This window comes from Monodelphis domestica, chromosome 4, assembly GCF_027887165.1.
Source record: "Monodelphis domestica isolate mMonDom1 chromosome 4, mMonDom1.pri, whole genome shotgun sequence".
Lineage (NCBI taxonomy): Eukaryota > Metazoa > Chordata > Mammalia > Didelphimorphia > Didelphidae > Monodelphis > Monodelphis domestica.
Window position 1 is genome coordinate 104,893,009 of NC_077230.1, and position 17,634 is coordinate 104,910,642.

Consider the following 17,634-nt stretch of genomic DNA (forward strand, 5'->3'; position numbering starts at 1 on the left):
GGGGATGGGGGTAGAGGAGCAGGCCTATTTGCAAGGTAATTACCCTGGATCCTGGAAATGTGCTTCTCTCCCCAGACCTCCCAGATGAGAGGAAGGAATCCTTTGGTGGAACTAGCCAAATGGACCATGCCACACTTTGGTACTGGATCCTGTGCTATTGGGAAAAAGAAGCATTCCAAACACCGATGTCCCCAATAAACTGCCATTCATTCCTCTTTATAGAGCTCTGAATTAAATATTCATACTTCATCATTTTCTTGCTGGTGAATAACTTCTCAGCAGTTACACGTTAGCAGAGCATTGGAAAGTGAAATTGGCAAAATTTGGGAGGTTTTGTTTTCAAGTTTTCAACCTGAATTGAACTCACTCATGTACAATATCCAATAATGTAATTAAATATTCAGGCCTAAATGAAGCTGGGGAAATAAATCATTTGGTTCCAGAGAGAGACAGAGAGACACACACACAGAGAAAAACAGAGAGAAGGAAGGAGGGAGGGGAGAGAGAGAGGGAGAGACAGAGAGAGAGGGAGAGGCAGAGAGAGAGAGGGAAAGAGGGAGAGAAAAAGAGACAGACAGAGGTGATGGTGTCATCCTTTAATGCTTTTCATAATCTGTGCTGATTTGAAAGAAGCCCATTTTCATAAGAAAAATCAACCCATGTCTACCCATTCTGTGCCCAGTCTAGTGGATGACCCCAGTCCTCAAGGAGCTTTATAGTCAGTCCCAGGGAAGGAGTCCACATTTTCACATACTAAACCAAGAACAGTATAATAAAATAGTAAATTGAATGAATCATATCAGAATGCCTGACAGCATTTAAGAGCAGTTGTTAGTCTGGGAAGGGAGATATCAGCAGTGACTGGAGTTATTAGGGAAGTCTCCATAATGGAAGAGGCAGAATTTAAGATTGGAAGAATTTAGAGAGGTAGGAATTTCAGGCAAAAAGTCTCCATAAATACCCAGAAGCATAAATGAACATGCTAGGGACAGTGAAGAGACCAGCAGAGCTCTGAAAATAGACTTGATTAGAGGAGGGGAAGAAAATAAACCTTTATAGATTAGAGGTTTGCATAGATTAAGGGGAAGAGAAGAAAATACACATTTATATATAGTGCTTATTTTATATATACATGTTTGCAAATATTTTCGCGTGTGATCTTCACAACAATCTTCTATCTTACAAATGAGGAAACTGAGGTAAACAAGACTTTTGTGATTTGCCTTATCACAGAGCTAGTAAAAAAATCTGAGGCTGGATTTGAACTAGGATCTCCTTAACTCCAGGCCCAGTGCTCAAATCATTTAACCAGCTAGCTGCCTCAACAGTGGAATGATTGTAAGAGATGAGGTTAGATGGGATGGGACCAAGTGGTAGAAAACCTTGAATGATAAAGCAAAGAATTTGGACCTTGCAAAGATTAAAATTTAGGGGAGACGGGGAGACTGAGGCAGGTAGAAATTAGTTTCTCTCTGCAAGGAGTATTATATTTTTTTAGAGGTTTATTAAAGGATAAAGATTAAAGAATATACAAGTAAGAAACATGTGCCTAGGCCAGAGGCCTAGACAAAATAACCTCACATCACGCAAGAGACCGCCTGCTCCCAAACAGAAGTCCAAAAAAAACCCCCGAGCCTTCAAAAGCCTTTGAATCAGCTTAAATACCTTCTCGATCTCGGCCCAGGTGAGATTACAAGGCATTCTGGGGAAGTGGAGCAAAGGCTCTTGGGGATTGTAGTCCTGTATTCAAGTCTATTTTTTACAACCTGATCTGCCATATAACAAATTACATGGTAATTATTGAAGGATTATAAATCATTTTCCTCACAATAATCTTATGAAATAGTATTATTCCCAGTATATAAATTGGAAAATTGAAGTTTAAAAGAAATTAATAGGAGGGCAAGGGAGGAATGGCAAGTTGGGACCCAGAATTTAGTCAGGATCAGAGCTATCAAACATAGAATTAAGCAATTGGGGTCCATTTCAGAAAACATAGGGCCTTGCTTACAAGATCAAGGACAGAATTGGGAAATTGTGGAGTTACCTAAGCAGGAATGAAAACCCAGAATTGAAGTTCAATGTCTGATTAATTGATTGAAAGATCATCTAAAAGAAAATTGAGTAAAGTCACAAAGGCCATGATATGTTTTAGGCTTAAATTGACAGGTATTGGACATTTTAAAAATCTTACCTTCTGAAATCTTAGAATTGATATTAAGTATCAATGCCAAGGCAGAAGAGAGGTAAGAACTAGGCAATTGGGGTTAAGAGACTTGGCCAGAATGATCAAATGTGATAGACTTTGCTACTAATGGCAATGCAACAATCCAGAACAATTCTGAGGGATTTATGACAGAGAAGGCGATCCACCTCCAAAGAAAGAATTATTGGAATAAGAATACTGATTGGGAACATATGATTTTTCACTTGTTTATTTGGGTTTATTTTGTGGGGCTTTGATTTTGTAAGATTATTCACTTACAAAAATGAATAATATAGAAATAAAAAAAAATTTTAAAAGACATGCCCAGGGTCACACAGTTAGTCAGTGCCTGGCCACATTTGAACCCAGGATAGTGTAGTTCCTTAGAGAAAGCTTTAGCCTCTCTTCTTCATTTCAAACCTTTGCTGAATTTAAAACCCTACCTTGGCTCCTCACTTGAATTAAACCAAGTTCTTGTCCTAGTTCAGGCTCAGCCACTAATTTGCTCTGTGCCCTTAAGTAACTTAATTTCTCTGTAAAGTTTTCTCTTCTGCAAACAGAATAATAATGTGAGCCCCAAAAGATTTTGAAGAACAAATGGGACAACTTGTTTTGAAGGCTCCTGTTTCTCCCAGCCCAGTTTTCTTTCATTTATTCAAAAATGGTAATTATCAATCAAGAAGATGGCATTTGCCTTCCCAGCAACATTGTTTACACAACTTCTGCAAGGGAAGAAAGTTAACAGGTCTCACTCAAACCTTCAGAATTGACTGGAAACCCCTGCCAGCTATGCTTTCACTTGTAAAACAGCTGTTTGCCCCTCACTGAGAATTGTGGTTTGGCTGCTACTTTTTCTATGGAGGGTACAGAGCAGAAGAACAATTTATTTTTTTCTTAATGACTCACCATTAGCCACAATGGAATACTTGCCACAGACAGCTGCTTTCCAGAGAAGCAACAAATGGGTCATTTGTCATTCTCCGAAAATGACTTCCCCTTCCACTATCTTGAGGTAGGCATTGTCCCATGGGAAGAGGGAATCCTGAGTGCCCCCATCTGCCACCTGGTACCACCCATGGGAGCAAGATATTCTCCAACCTGCTGTGGCTAGACACGTGGATAGCAGGCAAAAGCTTTTTTTTTTTTTTTCCATTTAGTGGTAACTGATAAAAGAACAGATCCATGTTGGCAGTTTTCAACTATGGGAAGTGTTTATTGTCTTTTAAAAACAACCGTATACATTTACAATTCATCTTTGCCAGTTTTTTGAAAAAATCTCTGTTGCTACTAAGGTAACACAGTAGTGCCCTAGGCCTGTAATAACCCAGAACCCTTGAACTCAAATATGGTCTCAGACATTTACTAGCAGTGTGACTCCGTACCTGGAGCATAATAAGCATTTAATAAATGTTGATTGATTGTTTGAAGTAACAACCTCCATCTGTCTCAGTTTCCCCAACAGTAAAATGGGGTTCATATATAGCATCTATCCCCCAGCATTGGTGGGAGGCTAAAATGAGATATGAAAATACTTTGTAAATCTTTAAGTGTAATAAAATGCTAGCTGTTCTTTTCTTGCTATTAGAGTTATTATTAAGAAAACTTTCTTGTATTCTACTTTTCTCTTATGTAGAATTTATGACTTAAAATGTTAAGCATTTACTAAGCACCTGCTTGTTAGTACTGGAGATATAAAAACAAAATTAAAACTGTCCTTGCGCTCAAAGAGCTTACATTCTCATGTAGGAGACATTATGCTCACAGAGTAGAATGTACCTAATAGACATAAAGCAGATGTTTTGTAAGGCACTAACAGCTGGATTGGGAAGGAGGGACCCTGGAAAACCTTGTGGTTGTTTTGAACTGAGCCTTGAAGAAATCAGGGATTTCAAGAAGCAAAGATGAGGACAGAGTACAATTATCCTTTTTTTTTTTCTAAATCCTTACCTAGGACAGAAGTTAAGTATTTTTTAAAATCTATAATGATTCTGAGAGAAGGTAAAGATTTTTAAAAACTGTCGATTCTAAGACAGAAGATGAGGATTAAAAAAAAAAAACAAACCCTTGCCTTCCGACTTGGAATCAATACTTTTGGTTCCAAGGCAGAAGAGTGGTAAGGGCTAGGCAATGGGAGTTAAGTGACTTGCTCAGGGTCACACAGCTGGGAAGTATCTGAGGTTAAATTTGAACCTAGGACCTCCATGTCTCTAGGCCTGGCTCTCAATTCACTGAGCCACCTAGCTGCCCCCCAGGTGAGGATTTTTAAAATCTATACTAATTCCAAGACAGAAGATAGGGATTTTTAACATCTATATCAATTAAAAGACAGAAAAGCTGTAAGGGCTAGGCTATTGGGGTTAAGTGACTCATCAAGGGTCACAACTAGGAAATACCTGAGGTCAAATTTGAACCCTGGTCCTCCCAACTCTAGTCCTGGGGCTGCATCCACTATACTACCTATTTGCCCCCAGAGTACAGATTGTCTAATTTCTATCTATTCATGACTTGGGCGTGATAAAAATAAGTTGGTTCAGCAGACATTTACTAATCAAACATAATTTTGCAGCCTCAGGCCTCACCTGTTAGGGTAGATAGAGAAGTAAAACATATCCCCTGACCTCATGGAGTTTCCAGTCTAGTTAGATGGGACATTGAAAATGACACCACATAGAACAAAACTGAAAATGTATGGGAAAATGCTAAAGTTTTTCTGCCAGCTATTGATTGCATAATTAGCTCTCTTGGAGGAAAGACTATAATGGTGGAGAAAGTGGAATTAAGAAATGGGTGGGGATTAGTGTGTGTGTGTGGGGGGGGGGGGAACCTGGGACCTCTCCCCCTCGGGGCACTCTCTCACAGTCATTTTCTTATGTTTAACTCCCTCAGCTCAGCATATGAATGGGAGACATTGAATAGCATTCCCCTTGGAGAATACCCTGTGACCTCTCCTGGCCTGCATTCTCCTTGGGGTCAAAGACTGCCTAGAAGAAACCCTGAGACTCCTCACATTTAGACTCAGTCAGCCCCCACCCCTCCTTTACCTCTTCCCCTTAGCCTTTGGTTTGGGTTCTGCCAAGCTCGGACATCTGCTGCTAGGTGGCAGGACTAGCGGTTAAATTCCGTGATTTTTTTTCTAAACCGGGAAGGATGGGAAATGATGTATGGTCAATTTTTCATATATTGTATAGGAAATCGAAACCACGTGGGTGAGGAATGTGCATGCAGTATAACAGGAAAGCCCGCTGGAACTCTTGGGATTGTTTATGAAGTCACCCACCGAGGGGGGGGCAGGAGGAAGAGGAGCTTTTGTAGGAAAGTTTTCGTGTAAACATTCTGAGGTGGGGAGAAGAAACCAGAGCTATCTTTTCTGAGAGGGTCGTGGGGTCCCGTGCCCTCTCCCCCCATCGAGGTCAAATAATGCCTCCTCTATTGGAGGGCAATCCAAACTGTCTCAGAAAGGGATTAGAGGGCCTGGGTGGCATGTTTAGGAAAGCCACACTCTGAAAGAAACTCACGAGGAGCAAACCACCCTCAGCTGTGCTGGGCTTGGGCAAAATGGTGAAATTGCTCAAGTGTCTCTTTAATACCCCTTCCCTTCCCTTCCCTTCCCCAGTCCTTCGGGCTGGACTGCTGAGAAGGCGGCACTCTCCCAGCCCAGTCTAGTCTAAACTAATTCACAGTAAAGTGTGAGAGATTTAATGCTTCCCCCTCTCCCAGGGCTGTTTGCATTTTAAAGAGAAGTGAGGAGGGAGTGGATGGAGAATCTCTAAGGAAGGAATTTCTGGTGGTGGTGGTGGTGGGGAGGGGGAGTGTGAAGGAATTCCTTTTTTCCCCTCAAATAAAACCACATAAGCAGTTGGCCTACACTTAAAGCCAGACCTATTCCTTCCTTTTCCTCAAAGTGGAGCTTATAGAGTTGAGATCTTGCCCTTGCTTGGGCTAAAGAATACCACAGCCTATGAGGGAAGGGAGTCTGTGGTATACTGAGGAAAATATTGGGGCTAGGGTCAGATGATCTGGATTAAAACCCTCTCTCAAAGAACTGTTGGAGTCAGGTTGCAGATGAAAGCATATGATTTTTTCAATTGTGTATTGGGGCTTATGTTGTGGGGTTTGGGTTTTATAAGATTTCTCACAAAAATGAACAATATGGACATGTTGATGATACGTGTATAATTAAGATCTAATTGCCTGCCAGCACCAGGAGGGGAAAGGGAAAGGAAGGAGGGGGATAAGTTCTATCATATCTCTTAGCAAAACTTGTGTGGAAGTTTGTGATCACACATAATTGGTGAAAAAAACCAAACAAACCAAACACCAACAACTTTTTCTCTTTTCTTTCCTAAACTTCCCTAGGCCCCAATTTCCTTATCTGCAAAGCAAAGGGAAGAGAGGGAATTGGGCTAGATGGGCTCTAAGGCCCCTTTAACACTAAATCCTATATAGACTGTTGTGGTTCAATCATTTCAGTTATGTCCAACTCTTGGTGACCCCATTTGGTTTCCTTGGCAAAGATATTGGAGTGCTTTGCCATTTACTTCTCCAGCTCATTTTTACAGATGAGAAACTGAGGCAAATAGGGTTAAATGACTTGCCCTGGCCAGATCTGAATTTATGAAGATGAGTCTCCTTGATTCCAAGTTCAACAAGCTCTCTCTACTGTGCCTCCTAACTTGCCCCTCTAATCCACTATATAATCTCTAAGGATTAGAGCATATATATCTGGAGAAATGTAGAGGTGGCCATGTATCAGAACTGGAGACAGTGGGGTGGGTCAGGAAAATGAGAAACAGAAACCCAGTCCAGACTGAACTGCAGGGTCAGGTTAAGTCACAAATGTATATTAAAACGCTGGCACAAAGCTAGGGATTAGATATTTAAGGGACAGGAGAAAATGGGCATAGAGATAGAGCACTCCAAAGATGAATCCCAAACCAAGAGATCAGCGGAAGAAGGGGAAGGAATAGCAGGTTACTATTTTTTTTTTAATCCTTATCTTCTGTCTTAGAATCAATCAATATTGGTTCCAAGGCAGAAAAGTGGTAAGGGCTAAGCAATGAGGGTTAAGTGACTTGCCCAGGGTCACAGCTAGGAAGTATCTGAGGTCAAATTTGAACCCAGGTCCTCCCATCTCTGAGCCTGGCTCTCAGTCCACTGAGCCACCCAGCTACCCCCCCATGATAAGTTACTGTTAAGGTCCAAACTAAGTTAAGAAATATAGGAGCATAATAGATGGTTAGCAGAAATCCATGCAGAATTGGCAGAAGTCATAGAATTTTATGCTGAAAGATCCACGGATAGAAGTGATGGACATCTGGGAACTCCAGCAGTAGGCACTGGGGACTCAGCCACCAGCCCTAGGGGTCACAATTGATTGTAGTTAAACAGAACAAGTTGAGCCAAGTTCTGATTTCAGGGAGCTACAGATTAAAAACAAGATTGGTCCCTGTGCTTGGGCCACTTAACAAAGGTGGGGGTTAAATAGCCTCAGTGACAAAGGTTAGAGGGCTTGCTGGGTTAGTCAACAGCCAGGTTTACCCTCAGGGCACATATGAACTGTTATGTTGCTTGAGAGAGGTCCAGTATAACACAAGATGACCCAGTCTCCAAAACTTTAAGTTTCTTGGCCAGTGTTGGTGAATCTGATTTAGTGTGAGTAATAAATTTCATTTCACCACCAAATCCTCCCCTTGATCTGTCTTTATTTATATTACATCATAATCCAAATAGAAATGGGCACATACTTTTTAATGAATCATGTCCCTTTCCCAGCTCCTTTTCTCATCACTTAACAACTTTAACATTTAAATTTTTTATTCTGAATGTAGCAAACCTGAAATAAAATGGGTATTTCTATATACATATTAGAACAGAAAAAGATAGCACATGAAATGCAGGCATGTATTATGTATGGCTTACTTTTCTTTTTACTTTTGGAATAAGTTTAGCCTATAACTTTGAAAGCTGTCCTTGTCTGTATTTCTTTCTTTCTAGCCTTCATTCTGTTCTCTGAATTAAAAAAATATATATCTTAGTGATCCTCTCTTGTTTTTCCTGCTCTATCCCTGTCTCCCACCATTTCCTTTTGGCCAAACTAGCCAACCAACCAACCAAGATTTTGTAACATATGCATCAAGCAAAACAAATTTCCAGATTGGCTTTATCCAAAATTGTATGTTATTTTGGATGTGGAGTCCATTATCACTTCATCCAGGGATGGGTAGCAAGTTACATCATCAAATCTGAAATCAAGTCTGAAATCAAAATTGGTCATTGTACTGATCAGAGTTTTTATCTTTCAAAAGTGTTTTTTTCTGGTTCTGTTCACTCTTTTTTTAACCTTTATTTTTTTGTCTTAGAATCGATCAGTTCCAAGGCAGAGGAATGATAAAGGATAGATGACTGAAATTAAGTGACTTGTCCAGGGTCACATAGTTAAGAAATGCCTGAAGACAAATTTGAACCCAAGACCTCTCATTTCCAGGCCTGGCTCTCTATGCACTGGGCCACCTAGCTGCCCTTGTTCTTTTTACTCTTCATCAATTCATATAGTTCTTCCCAAGTTTTTCTGAAACCATCCATTTTGTCAATTCTTATAGCACAATAATATTCCATTACAGTCATATACTATTTCACAGCTTTGGGTAGGATTGGTTACTTGGAATCATAGTATCAAAAACTTAAAGATGGAAAAGGACATAGAAATAATCTAATCCAACTCATTCATTTTACAGATGTGGAAACTGAGTCCTCAAAAAGTTAAGTCACTAGCCAAAGCCATATTGATAATAAGCAACGACCTTACTATCATTTGATACTAAGGGAATTTTATTTTTTTAGCTATAATTTCATTGTTGACAAGAAATTGCTAGTACAGTTATAGTCTTCAGTAGGGGAAGAATTGAGAAGTTAATTAACTTGCCTCAGGGCACACAGTCAGTTTGTGCCAGAGGCGGTACTCAAATCCAGGTTTTCCTGATTCCAATACCAGCTGATTGTATCCCATATGCCAGGTTGCTTGTGGAGAAGGAATCTTAGATAAATTAAGCTTTTGTTGATTGTAAATACAATAGAGATAAGTATCTAAAAATCATTATTGGATTTCTTCTGGCCGAGATAACTATATTGAGCATTTTTTAGACAATACGAGAATTTCTGTGAACTACATCTTGGAGGCTTTGGAAAAGATATTCTTTGTTCCCATTGGAAGCTTAATATAAGGTATTTCTTTGTGTCAGATTCTCTTAGGATTGCATGTCATGTTCCAATATTTACCAAAATGTCATTTGATTTTCAGCTTTCACATTTATAAAATGAATACAATAAAATATTTTAAAAGGTCCCTGACATTTGTATGCAATTTTAGCTTTTCAAGATTCTTCTTCTCTTTGCATTATCATTCAACATACACAATAAGCTCATGAGATAGCTAGGACAGTCATTAATCTACATGGCTGATGAAAGAAACCAAGACAGAAAGAAGTTAAGTAATTTGTCGAACTTACATAGTTAGGGAAGATAATTCTAGAATCTATTTCAGTGCATTTTCCATAATCTACACAATATGTGCCTTATCTAGTCAACTCTTAACTGGAACACATGGAATCACTCTCTCCATCATCAGTGAATTGAGCATGCATTAGGTATATCAATTTTTAAAAGACTTGGATTATAATTGCTGAAGACTAAGTCACCCAGAGAGGGAAGATTAGATATATAAAAGCACATAGATATATCAAGACCATATACCATTTTTATTTATTTCTTTTTAAACCTTTACTTTCTGTCATAGAATTGATACAAAGTATTAGTTCCAAGGCAGAAGAATAGTAAGAGTTAGGCAGTAGAGGTTAAGTGACTTGTCCAAAGTCACATAACTAGGAGTGTCTGAAACCATTTGAACTGACCTCCTGTCTAGACCTGTTGCTCTATCTGCTGAGTCATCTAGCTGTACCCATATACCATTTAAAAAAAAATCTTTCCCATCTAGTAAGGATTTTCCAAGTCTGGAAGGAAAGAAGGAAGGAAGGAAGGAAGGAAGGAAGGAAGGAAGGAAGGAAGGAAGGAAGGAAGGAAGAAAGAAGAAAGAAAGAAAGAAAGAAAGAAAGAAGAAAGAAAGAAAGAAAGAAAGAAAGAAAGAAAGAAAGAAAGAAAGAAAGAAAGAAAGAAAGAAAGAAAGAAAGAAAGAAAGAAAGAAAGAAAGAAAGAAAGGAAGAAAGGAAGGAAGGAAGGAAGGAAGGAAGGAAGGAAGGAAGGAAGGAAGGAAGGAAGGAAGGATCAGATGTGCTCTTTCAAGCAAAATATATAAATATATATTCCTACAAAAAACACTTCTGGGGGCAGCTAGGTAGTTTAGTGGATTGAGAGCCAGGAAGTCCTGGGTTCAAATTTGGCTTCAGACACTTTCTAGTTGTGTGACCCTGGGCAAGACACTTAAACTCCCATTGCCTAGACCATACTACTCTTCTGCCTTGGAACCAGCACACAGTATTGATTCTAAGATGGAAGGTAAGGGTGTTTAAAAATAAAAAAACCCCCACACACTTCTTATTCTGTATAGGCCATTATCTTTGTCCTGAGGTAGACAGCATCCTTCTTTTTCAGTCCTTTGAAATCATCACTGATCATACAATTGATCAGAATTAAATCTTTAAGAATGATTTGTTTTTATGATATTGATGCTAAGCCCAAATGATTCTTTGGGTTCTGCTTACTTCATTCAGCATCAGTTTATATAAGTCTTTCTGTGGGTCATTGAAATCATCTTTTTGGTCTCATTTCTAACAGCACAAGAAAATTTCCAGGTATTTCTTGGCACTGCCACCCTCTTACTCATTCTAAAGATCTGATCCATTTCTTTGAGGAAAGAAAAGAAAAAAGAATTCTTGGTGTTTGTGTCTGAGTTAGAAGTCCTACCCTCGACTAATGTCAACTATATCCATAAAGACCTGGCCAATGTACTAAAGAAGAGATGTATCTGCCACATTATTCTCTCAAGCAATAGTTTCCATCTTTAGGTGCCTAAATTTTCTCCTCTACTTTGTAATTTCCTTCCTTCCCTATTTCTTTCTTTTTCTCTTTGTATCATTATTTTCCTAGCAAGAGAGTTTTAAAGCTGGAAGAGACCTTAAGAAATCAACTAACCCACCCATCTCCTTTGGCAGATACGCTAATAGGCTGATAAAGGAAATGACTTGCTCAACGTCTTCTAGTGATTTTTATTTTATTTATTTTTTTAACATTATTTTATTTGGTCATTTCCAAACATCTAGTGATTTTTAAAGGCAGACTTGGGAAAAGAACTCATTTTTCAACTTTCAATTCATTATTCTTTCCACTCTACCCAACCGCCTCTAAGTCTTTATCTACCTACTTTCGAACTTTTGTCCATGTCTTTATCAGTTTTTTTGTCTGTGTATCTTATCTTGTTCTTTCTGTCTTTGTAGCTATGTCCTACGCTATCCTACATCCCCCCACTTGCACATCATAGCTCTGCATATATATCAAGTTCAGAAAGAATCTTTACTTACTAAAGTGCTTCATGAGCAGCTAGGGGGCACAGTGAATAGAGAGCCACGTCTGCAGATTCAGGAAGTCTCATCTTCCTGAATTCAAATCTAGCTTCAGACACTTACTAAGTCGTGTGGCTCTATTTGCCTCATTTTCCTCATTTGTAAAATAATCTGGAGAAGGAAATGGCAAACTACTCCAGTATCTCTGCCAAGAAAACCCCAAATGGGGTCATGAAGGGTTGGACATGACTGAAAATGACTGAATGACAAAAAGTCCTTGACGTGGAGGAACTGATGCATTCAGGACTCTGTATTCCTTTCCCCCAGGTTTTACTCCTGATGGGGCAGACGAGGGACAAATGAGAGAGGAGGAAGGAAGACTCCTGTCATCTTCCTTTTCTGGATGCTGCCAGTAGACGCAGGAGATGGGAGAATTGTTTTTCCCACCTATCTGTGACCATAACAAAATAAGTAGCAGTCTTCCAGGGTGATGGGAGATGGAGAAGGAGAAGAGGAAGAGGAGGAAGGGAAAGAAGTCAGTAATTGAGAAGGAATGATAGAGGCAGAGTTATGACAAGGGAGTCCAAGAGGAAGGAGAGCAGAAGACAATGAAGGGAAAGGAGGGGAAGGAAGGGAGAGACTTAAACAGAAACTCATTAGCAAGCGGCGGTATTACAAATATCTGTCTGTTTTATTGTCCCCTGGATTAAATATTAGCCAGACCTCTGTGTAATGTCAGTATCAATAGCCTCAGTTCAGACCTTTGCTGGCTTCTGCGCCAGGAATTGTAGAGACAACAGAGAATAATATTGACCTGCACACAGATGGGAGACATTTAAATCAAACTGGAATTTTTAGCAGAAGGAAATCAGTGTAGTTCATTTTTGTCCTGGTGTAGAACACGGCACTATATGCTCCCTTTCCCTGTCCCAGCCCCCAGGCCTCTGGCTGAGGAGCATCTCCAGCCTGTTTGGGTGGGAGGCAGGCAGGGCGTGAAGAATGTCTGTGTCCTATTATGACTCAGAGGAAGTTATTGTCTGTGCTTTATATACACAGTGGGCCCGCTACATCCTGCTGCATATTTTGTGGGCCAGAGAAGGGAGAGGGAAAGATTTTTTCCCCATTTTTTAAACTATATATTGAACTGTCCACTTTCCACCTTTTAAAGCCCCTAGGGTGTACCAGGAAATTTTGACAGATCTGCCATGACCTTAGGTCAGCAGCCTAGCATAAGTAAAATGAGCCTTGGAGTAGGAGTCAAAAAGCCTAGACTAGGCCTGACTCTGCCACTAATTAGCCACATGGCCTTGGGTGGGTGGGGGTCACAACTTCTCTTATACCCTGAATTTCCTCCTCTAAAATGGAAAGAGTAATAACTGTCAAAGCCCCAATTATGCTCACCCCCCTCTTTTGTCCTGCCTCCCCAAATACCCCAAATCCTTCCAAGCCCAGCTGGGATTCACCTCCCGGAAGCCTTCCCTGGCCACTCCTAAATCTTTGAACTACTACTGTAAGGTTGATTTGCTATTTCACTCACCAGGATCCTCATCTGCTGTCTCTTATCCCCGTAACCTTTTTACGTCTGGTCTTCCCACCCCTAGATTGTAAACTCCTTGATGGCAAAAGTTACACCTTATATAGCCTCAACACTGGAGGCGTCCAGTCAGTGACAGGATGACCACGCGTTGGCGATGTGTCCCGAATCGTGTTTCAGGTAGGGGTTGAACTAGCTGGCCTGAGGAGAGGTCCCTTCTGACCTGGAGATTCTATAATTCTGGAATTTAAAGAAAAAGTCCTCCATGACTTGGCTCAATGCCTCTGCCCATCGTAGGTGTTCAATCCATTCTAGTTGCTTCATTATTCTCGTTACCGATTCCCGTTGAAGCTAATCAGCATTCTCTGCTTTGTTCCAGGAGCTCACGTTCTCTGGCAGTGGTAGAACGGACAGACTCCGACCCAGGGAGTGAATCCGAATTGTTTGCTCAGTCTCTGGGTCAGGGGGTGAACACTCCCATGAGGTAACCCTGGCCTGCGACTGGCCTCTTCTCCCCCTCGGTGAAGCAATGGGCCAGAAAATCTCAGGGAGCATCAAATCTGTGGATGTACGCGAACCTCCCTACCAATCAGTGAAGCGAGACCTCAGGGGCCCTGACTTCTGCCGGCCGGCCCGCCTGGACCTGCTGTTAGATATGCCCCCAGCTCGGACGGAGGTCCAGCATCAGCACGCCTGGAATCCCGAGGACCGCTCGCTGAACATCTTCGTGAAGGAGGACGATCGGCTGACCTTCCACAGGCACCCCGTAGCCCAGAGCACAGACTGCATCCGGGGGAAGGTGGGCCATGCCCGAGGACTCCACGTATGGCAGATCCACTGGCCCACCCGGCAGCGGGGAACCCATGCCGTGGTGGGGGTGGCCACCGCCGAGGCCCCGCTGCATTCGGTGGGCTACACGGCGCTCGTGGGCAGTAACAGTGAGTCCTGGGGCTGGGATCTGGGGCGCAACAGACTTTACCATAACTGTAAGAACCAGCCCGGTGTGACCTACCCTGCCTTCTTAGAGCCAGATGAGGCATTCGTGCTTCCAGATTCTCTACTAGTAGTTTTGGACATGGACGAGGGCACGCTCAGCTTCATTGTGGACGGACAGTATCTCGGTGTGGGCCTTCCGGGGGCTTGAAGGGGAAAAAACTCTACCCAGTTGTGAGTGCGGTTTGGGGCCACTGTGAGATCACAATGAGATACATTAATGGACTTGATCGTAAGTATTCTTTCTCAAAACCTTGGTGGGTCATTTCATTAAGGGGAGGGCAGTGTCTTAAATTGAACTTTCTTCCTCTCCCAGGCCTCACCCAGACAGTACTGAGTTGGATACTTTACTCTGGTGTTTAACAAATGTCTGTTGTTATTGAAATAGGTGTCAGTAACCAAACAAAATTCCTATTTTCATGAACCTGTATCCATATTAATTTGTACAGAGTAATGGATAGAGAACTGGCTTAGCATTAGTCAAACCCGGGTCCAAATCCTACCTCTGGCACATCTTTCCTATGTGATTCTGGGCAAGTTTAAGAAAATCAATTACCAAATAGATGCTGACTTACACTGATGAAAGGAATTTCCACAACGTGAGTTCTCTACTTTAGAAAAATCATAGATCTTTCCCTCAAAAAAAAGCCCCTAACTTCTATAACACTGTAAGAAGAATCATAGATCTGCACTTTGTTGCAAATATGAATAATATGGAAATAGGTTTTGAACAATGATACATGTAAAACCTAGTGGAAATGCTCATTGGCTATGGGAGGGGGGGAGGAGGAGAGGGAAAAAACATGAATCTTGTAACCATGGAAAAATATTCTTAATTAAATAATTTATTAACTAATAATCAATTAATTTAATGTAATAATAAGAAAGAAAGGAAGAAAGAGAAAGAAAGAGAAAGAAAGAAAGAAAGAAAGAAAGAAAGAAAGAAAGAAAGAGAAAGAAAGAAAGAAAGAAAGAAAGAAAGAAAGAAGAAAGAAGAAAGAAAGAAAAGAAAGAAGAAGAAAGAAAGAAAGAAAGAAAGAAAGAAAGAAAGAAGAAAGAAAGAAAGAAAGAAAGAAAGAAAGAAAGAAAGGAAGGAAGGAAGGAAGGAAGGAAGGAAGGAAGGAAGGAAGGAAGGAAGGAAGGAAGGAAGGAAGGAAGGAAGGAGAGAGTGAATGAATGAATGAATGATAGATCTGTAGCTGGAAGGGACATCAGAGGCCAATCTTGTCCATGCCTTTCCTTTCATAGATGAGGAAACTCAGGGATACTTAAAACCATTCAGTCAACAAGCATGTATCTAGAGCTTACTGTATTCCAGGAGTAGTGCTAAGTTCTAGGGATAGAAGTAAAAGCAAAAATAGATCCTGTCCTCAAGGAACTCACATTCTAATTGAAGAGTCCATAAGAAAATAACTGTACATTTTAAGATCTATTACAGTATATGTTAAAAGTAATCTTCAAGGAAGGCGCTAGTAATTGGCCAAAGTGGGAAAGTCTTTCTAATGGAAGGTAGGATTTGAGTTGAGTCTTAAAAGGATGCCAAGAAAGCTAGAAAGAAGAGGTGAGGAAAAAATAGTGTAGGCATGAGGGATAGCCATGAAAATGTGGAGTCAGGAAATAGAGCGTCATGTGTGAAGAATAACAGGTGGACCCTTGTAATGTAGCTGATTATACAGTATAAAAGGGAGTAAAGGACAAGCAGACAGCAAAGGTGGGAAGGGACCATTTCATAAAGGGCTTTAAATGTCAAATACAAAGTTTTATATTTGATCCTGGAGGCAACCACTGGAGTTGATTGAGTGCATGTGGGATGGGCAGAGGGAGATATGGTCTAACCTGAAATTTAGAAACATTTCCTTGACAGTTTTGTGGGAGTATCAGAGTAGAAAGGAAGAAAGCATATATTTATATTAAATACCTACCATGTGTCTGTATATTGTTAATTAATTTACAAATATTACCTTATTTGATCCTCACAACACCCCTGGGAGGTGGATACTTATTAATATCTAGAAGGTAGATGTGATTATCTCAATTTTTACAGTGGAGGAAACTGAGGAAGACAGGATAAGTGATTAGCCCAAGGTCACACAGCTAATAAGTATCTAAGGCCCCATTTGAAGTCAAATTTTTCTTTTTTCCAGATCCTGAGTTTTAACCACTGTACCTCCTATCTGCTTCCAAATAGGGACAGACCTGGGACAGGGAAACCTAATGAAAGTGTCAGGATGAGAGGGGATGAGGGCCTGTGGTGGGATTGTTACCCTGAGAATGAAGAAAAAGGGAAAAATATGAGATTCAGTGAGGGTAGAAATTATAAGGTATGACAACAGATTGGATATGTTGGCCAATGGCCAGTGAGGACTTGAGGAAGATGCTGAAGTTGCAAACTTAGGTGATCGGAAGAATGTTGGTACCTTTGATAGTAAATAGGAAAGGTAAAAAGAAGGAGATTTGAACTCAAGTCCCCAGACTCCAGGGTCAGCATTCTTTCCTCTATATCACACCGCTTCATGGTTTAGAAAACATTTTTCTTCTGAGGATCCTGCGAGGTAGATAGTATAATATTATCGCCATTTTACACAGGAGGTTTTCTCTGTTAAAGGATTTGCCTTTGGTAATAATATGTTGCAGAACTAAGAATCAAATCTGATTCTAAGCCTTTTGTCCGTTTATTAACATGAAGTTATGTGACATTACTATATGCCTTCATCCCAGGTTTGAATCAATTAATTTGTCAATCCATGAGAATTTACTTTAGTTAGTTAGTTTGGTGTTAGCCCAATGACAGAATTAATCAATGATAAGATAATGGTACTTTCTTTGAAAGAATTTATTCTCCAGAAAGAAACAAGCATTTGTTAATAATAGCTAAAAGCTGGCATTTATATAGCTTTTAGTAAGCACTAAGCCATTTATAATGCTCTTATTTGTTCCCCAATAGTAGGTGCTACTATTTTTTCCATTTTACAGCTGAGGAAACTGAGACAAAAAGAGGTTAAGTGACCTGCCCAGGATTATACAGCTAGTAATTAGCATCCAGGGCTGGAATTGAACTCGTTTTCTTGACTTCTAGTTGTGTGACCCTGGGCACTTAACCCTGTTTGCCTCAGTTTCCTCATTTGTAAAATGAACTAGAGAAGGAAACAGCAAACAACTCCAGTATCTTTGCTCAAAAAAACCCAAAAGGGGGTCACAAAAAGTCAGACCTGACCCCCCCCCCCAAAATGCTGAATTCTTTCTGACTCTAGGGCCAACCCTCTGTGCCCTATGGTGCCACCTTGCAGCCTAAATCTATTAAGGTTTACTCTGTGCCAGGCATTGTGCTAAGCCCTGAGGATACAAATGTGAGCAAAAAACAGTCAGTCCCTATTCTCAAGCAGTTTACA

General features: G+C 40.5%; 1 protein-coding gene across 1 annotated transcript in view; it reads left to right on the top strand.

Annotated features, from left to right (window-relative positions):
- The window catches only part of SPSB4 (splA/ryanodine receptor domain and SOCS box containing 4), a 138,160-nt gene that overhangs the window by 11,097 nt on the left and 109,429 nt on the right, over positions 1-17,634 (top strand). Inside the window, 2 exon segments of the mRNA XM_001365759.4 lie at positions 13,632-14,384; positions 14,387-14,477. Coding sequence (XP_001365796.2) covers positions 13,782-14,384; positions 14,387-14,477 — 694 coding nt within the window. The 5' untranslated portion in view covers positions 13,632-13,781.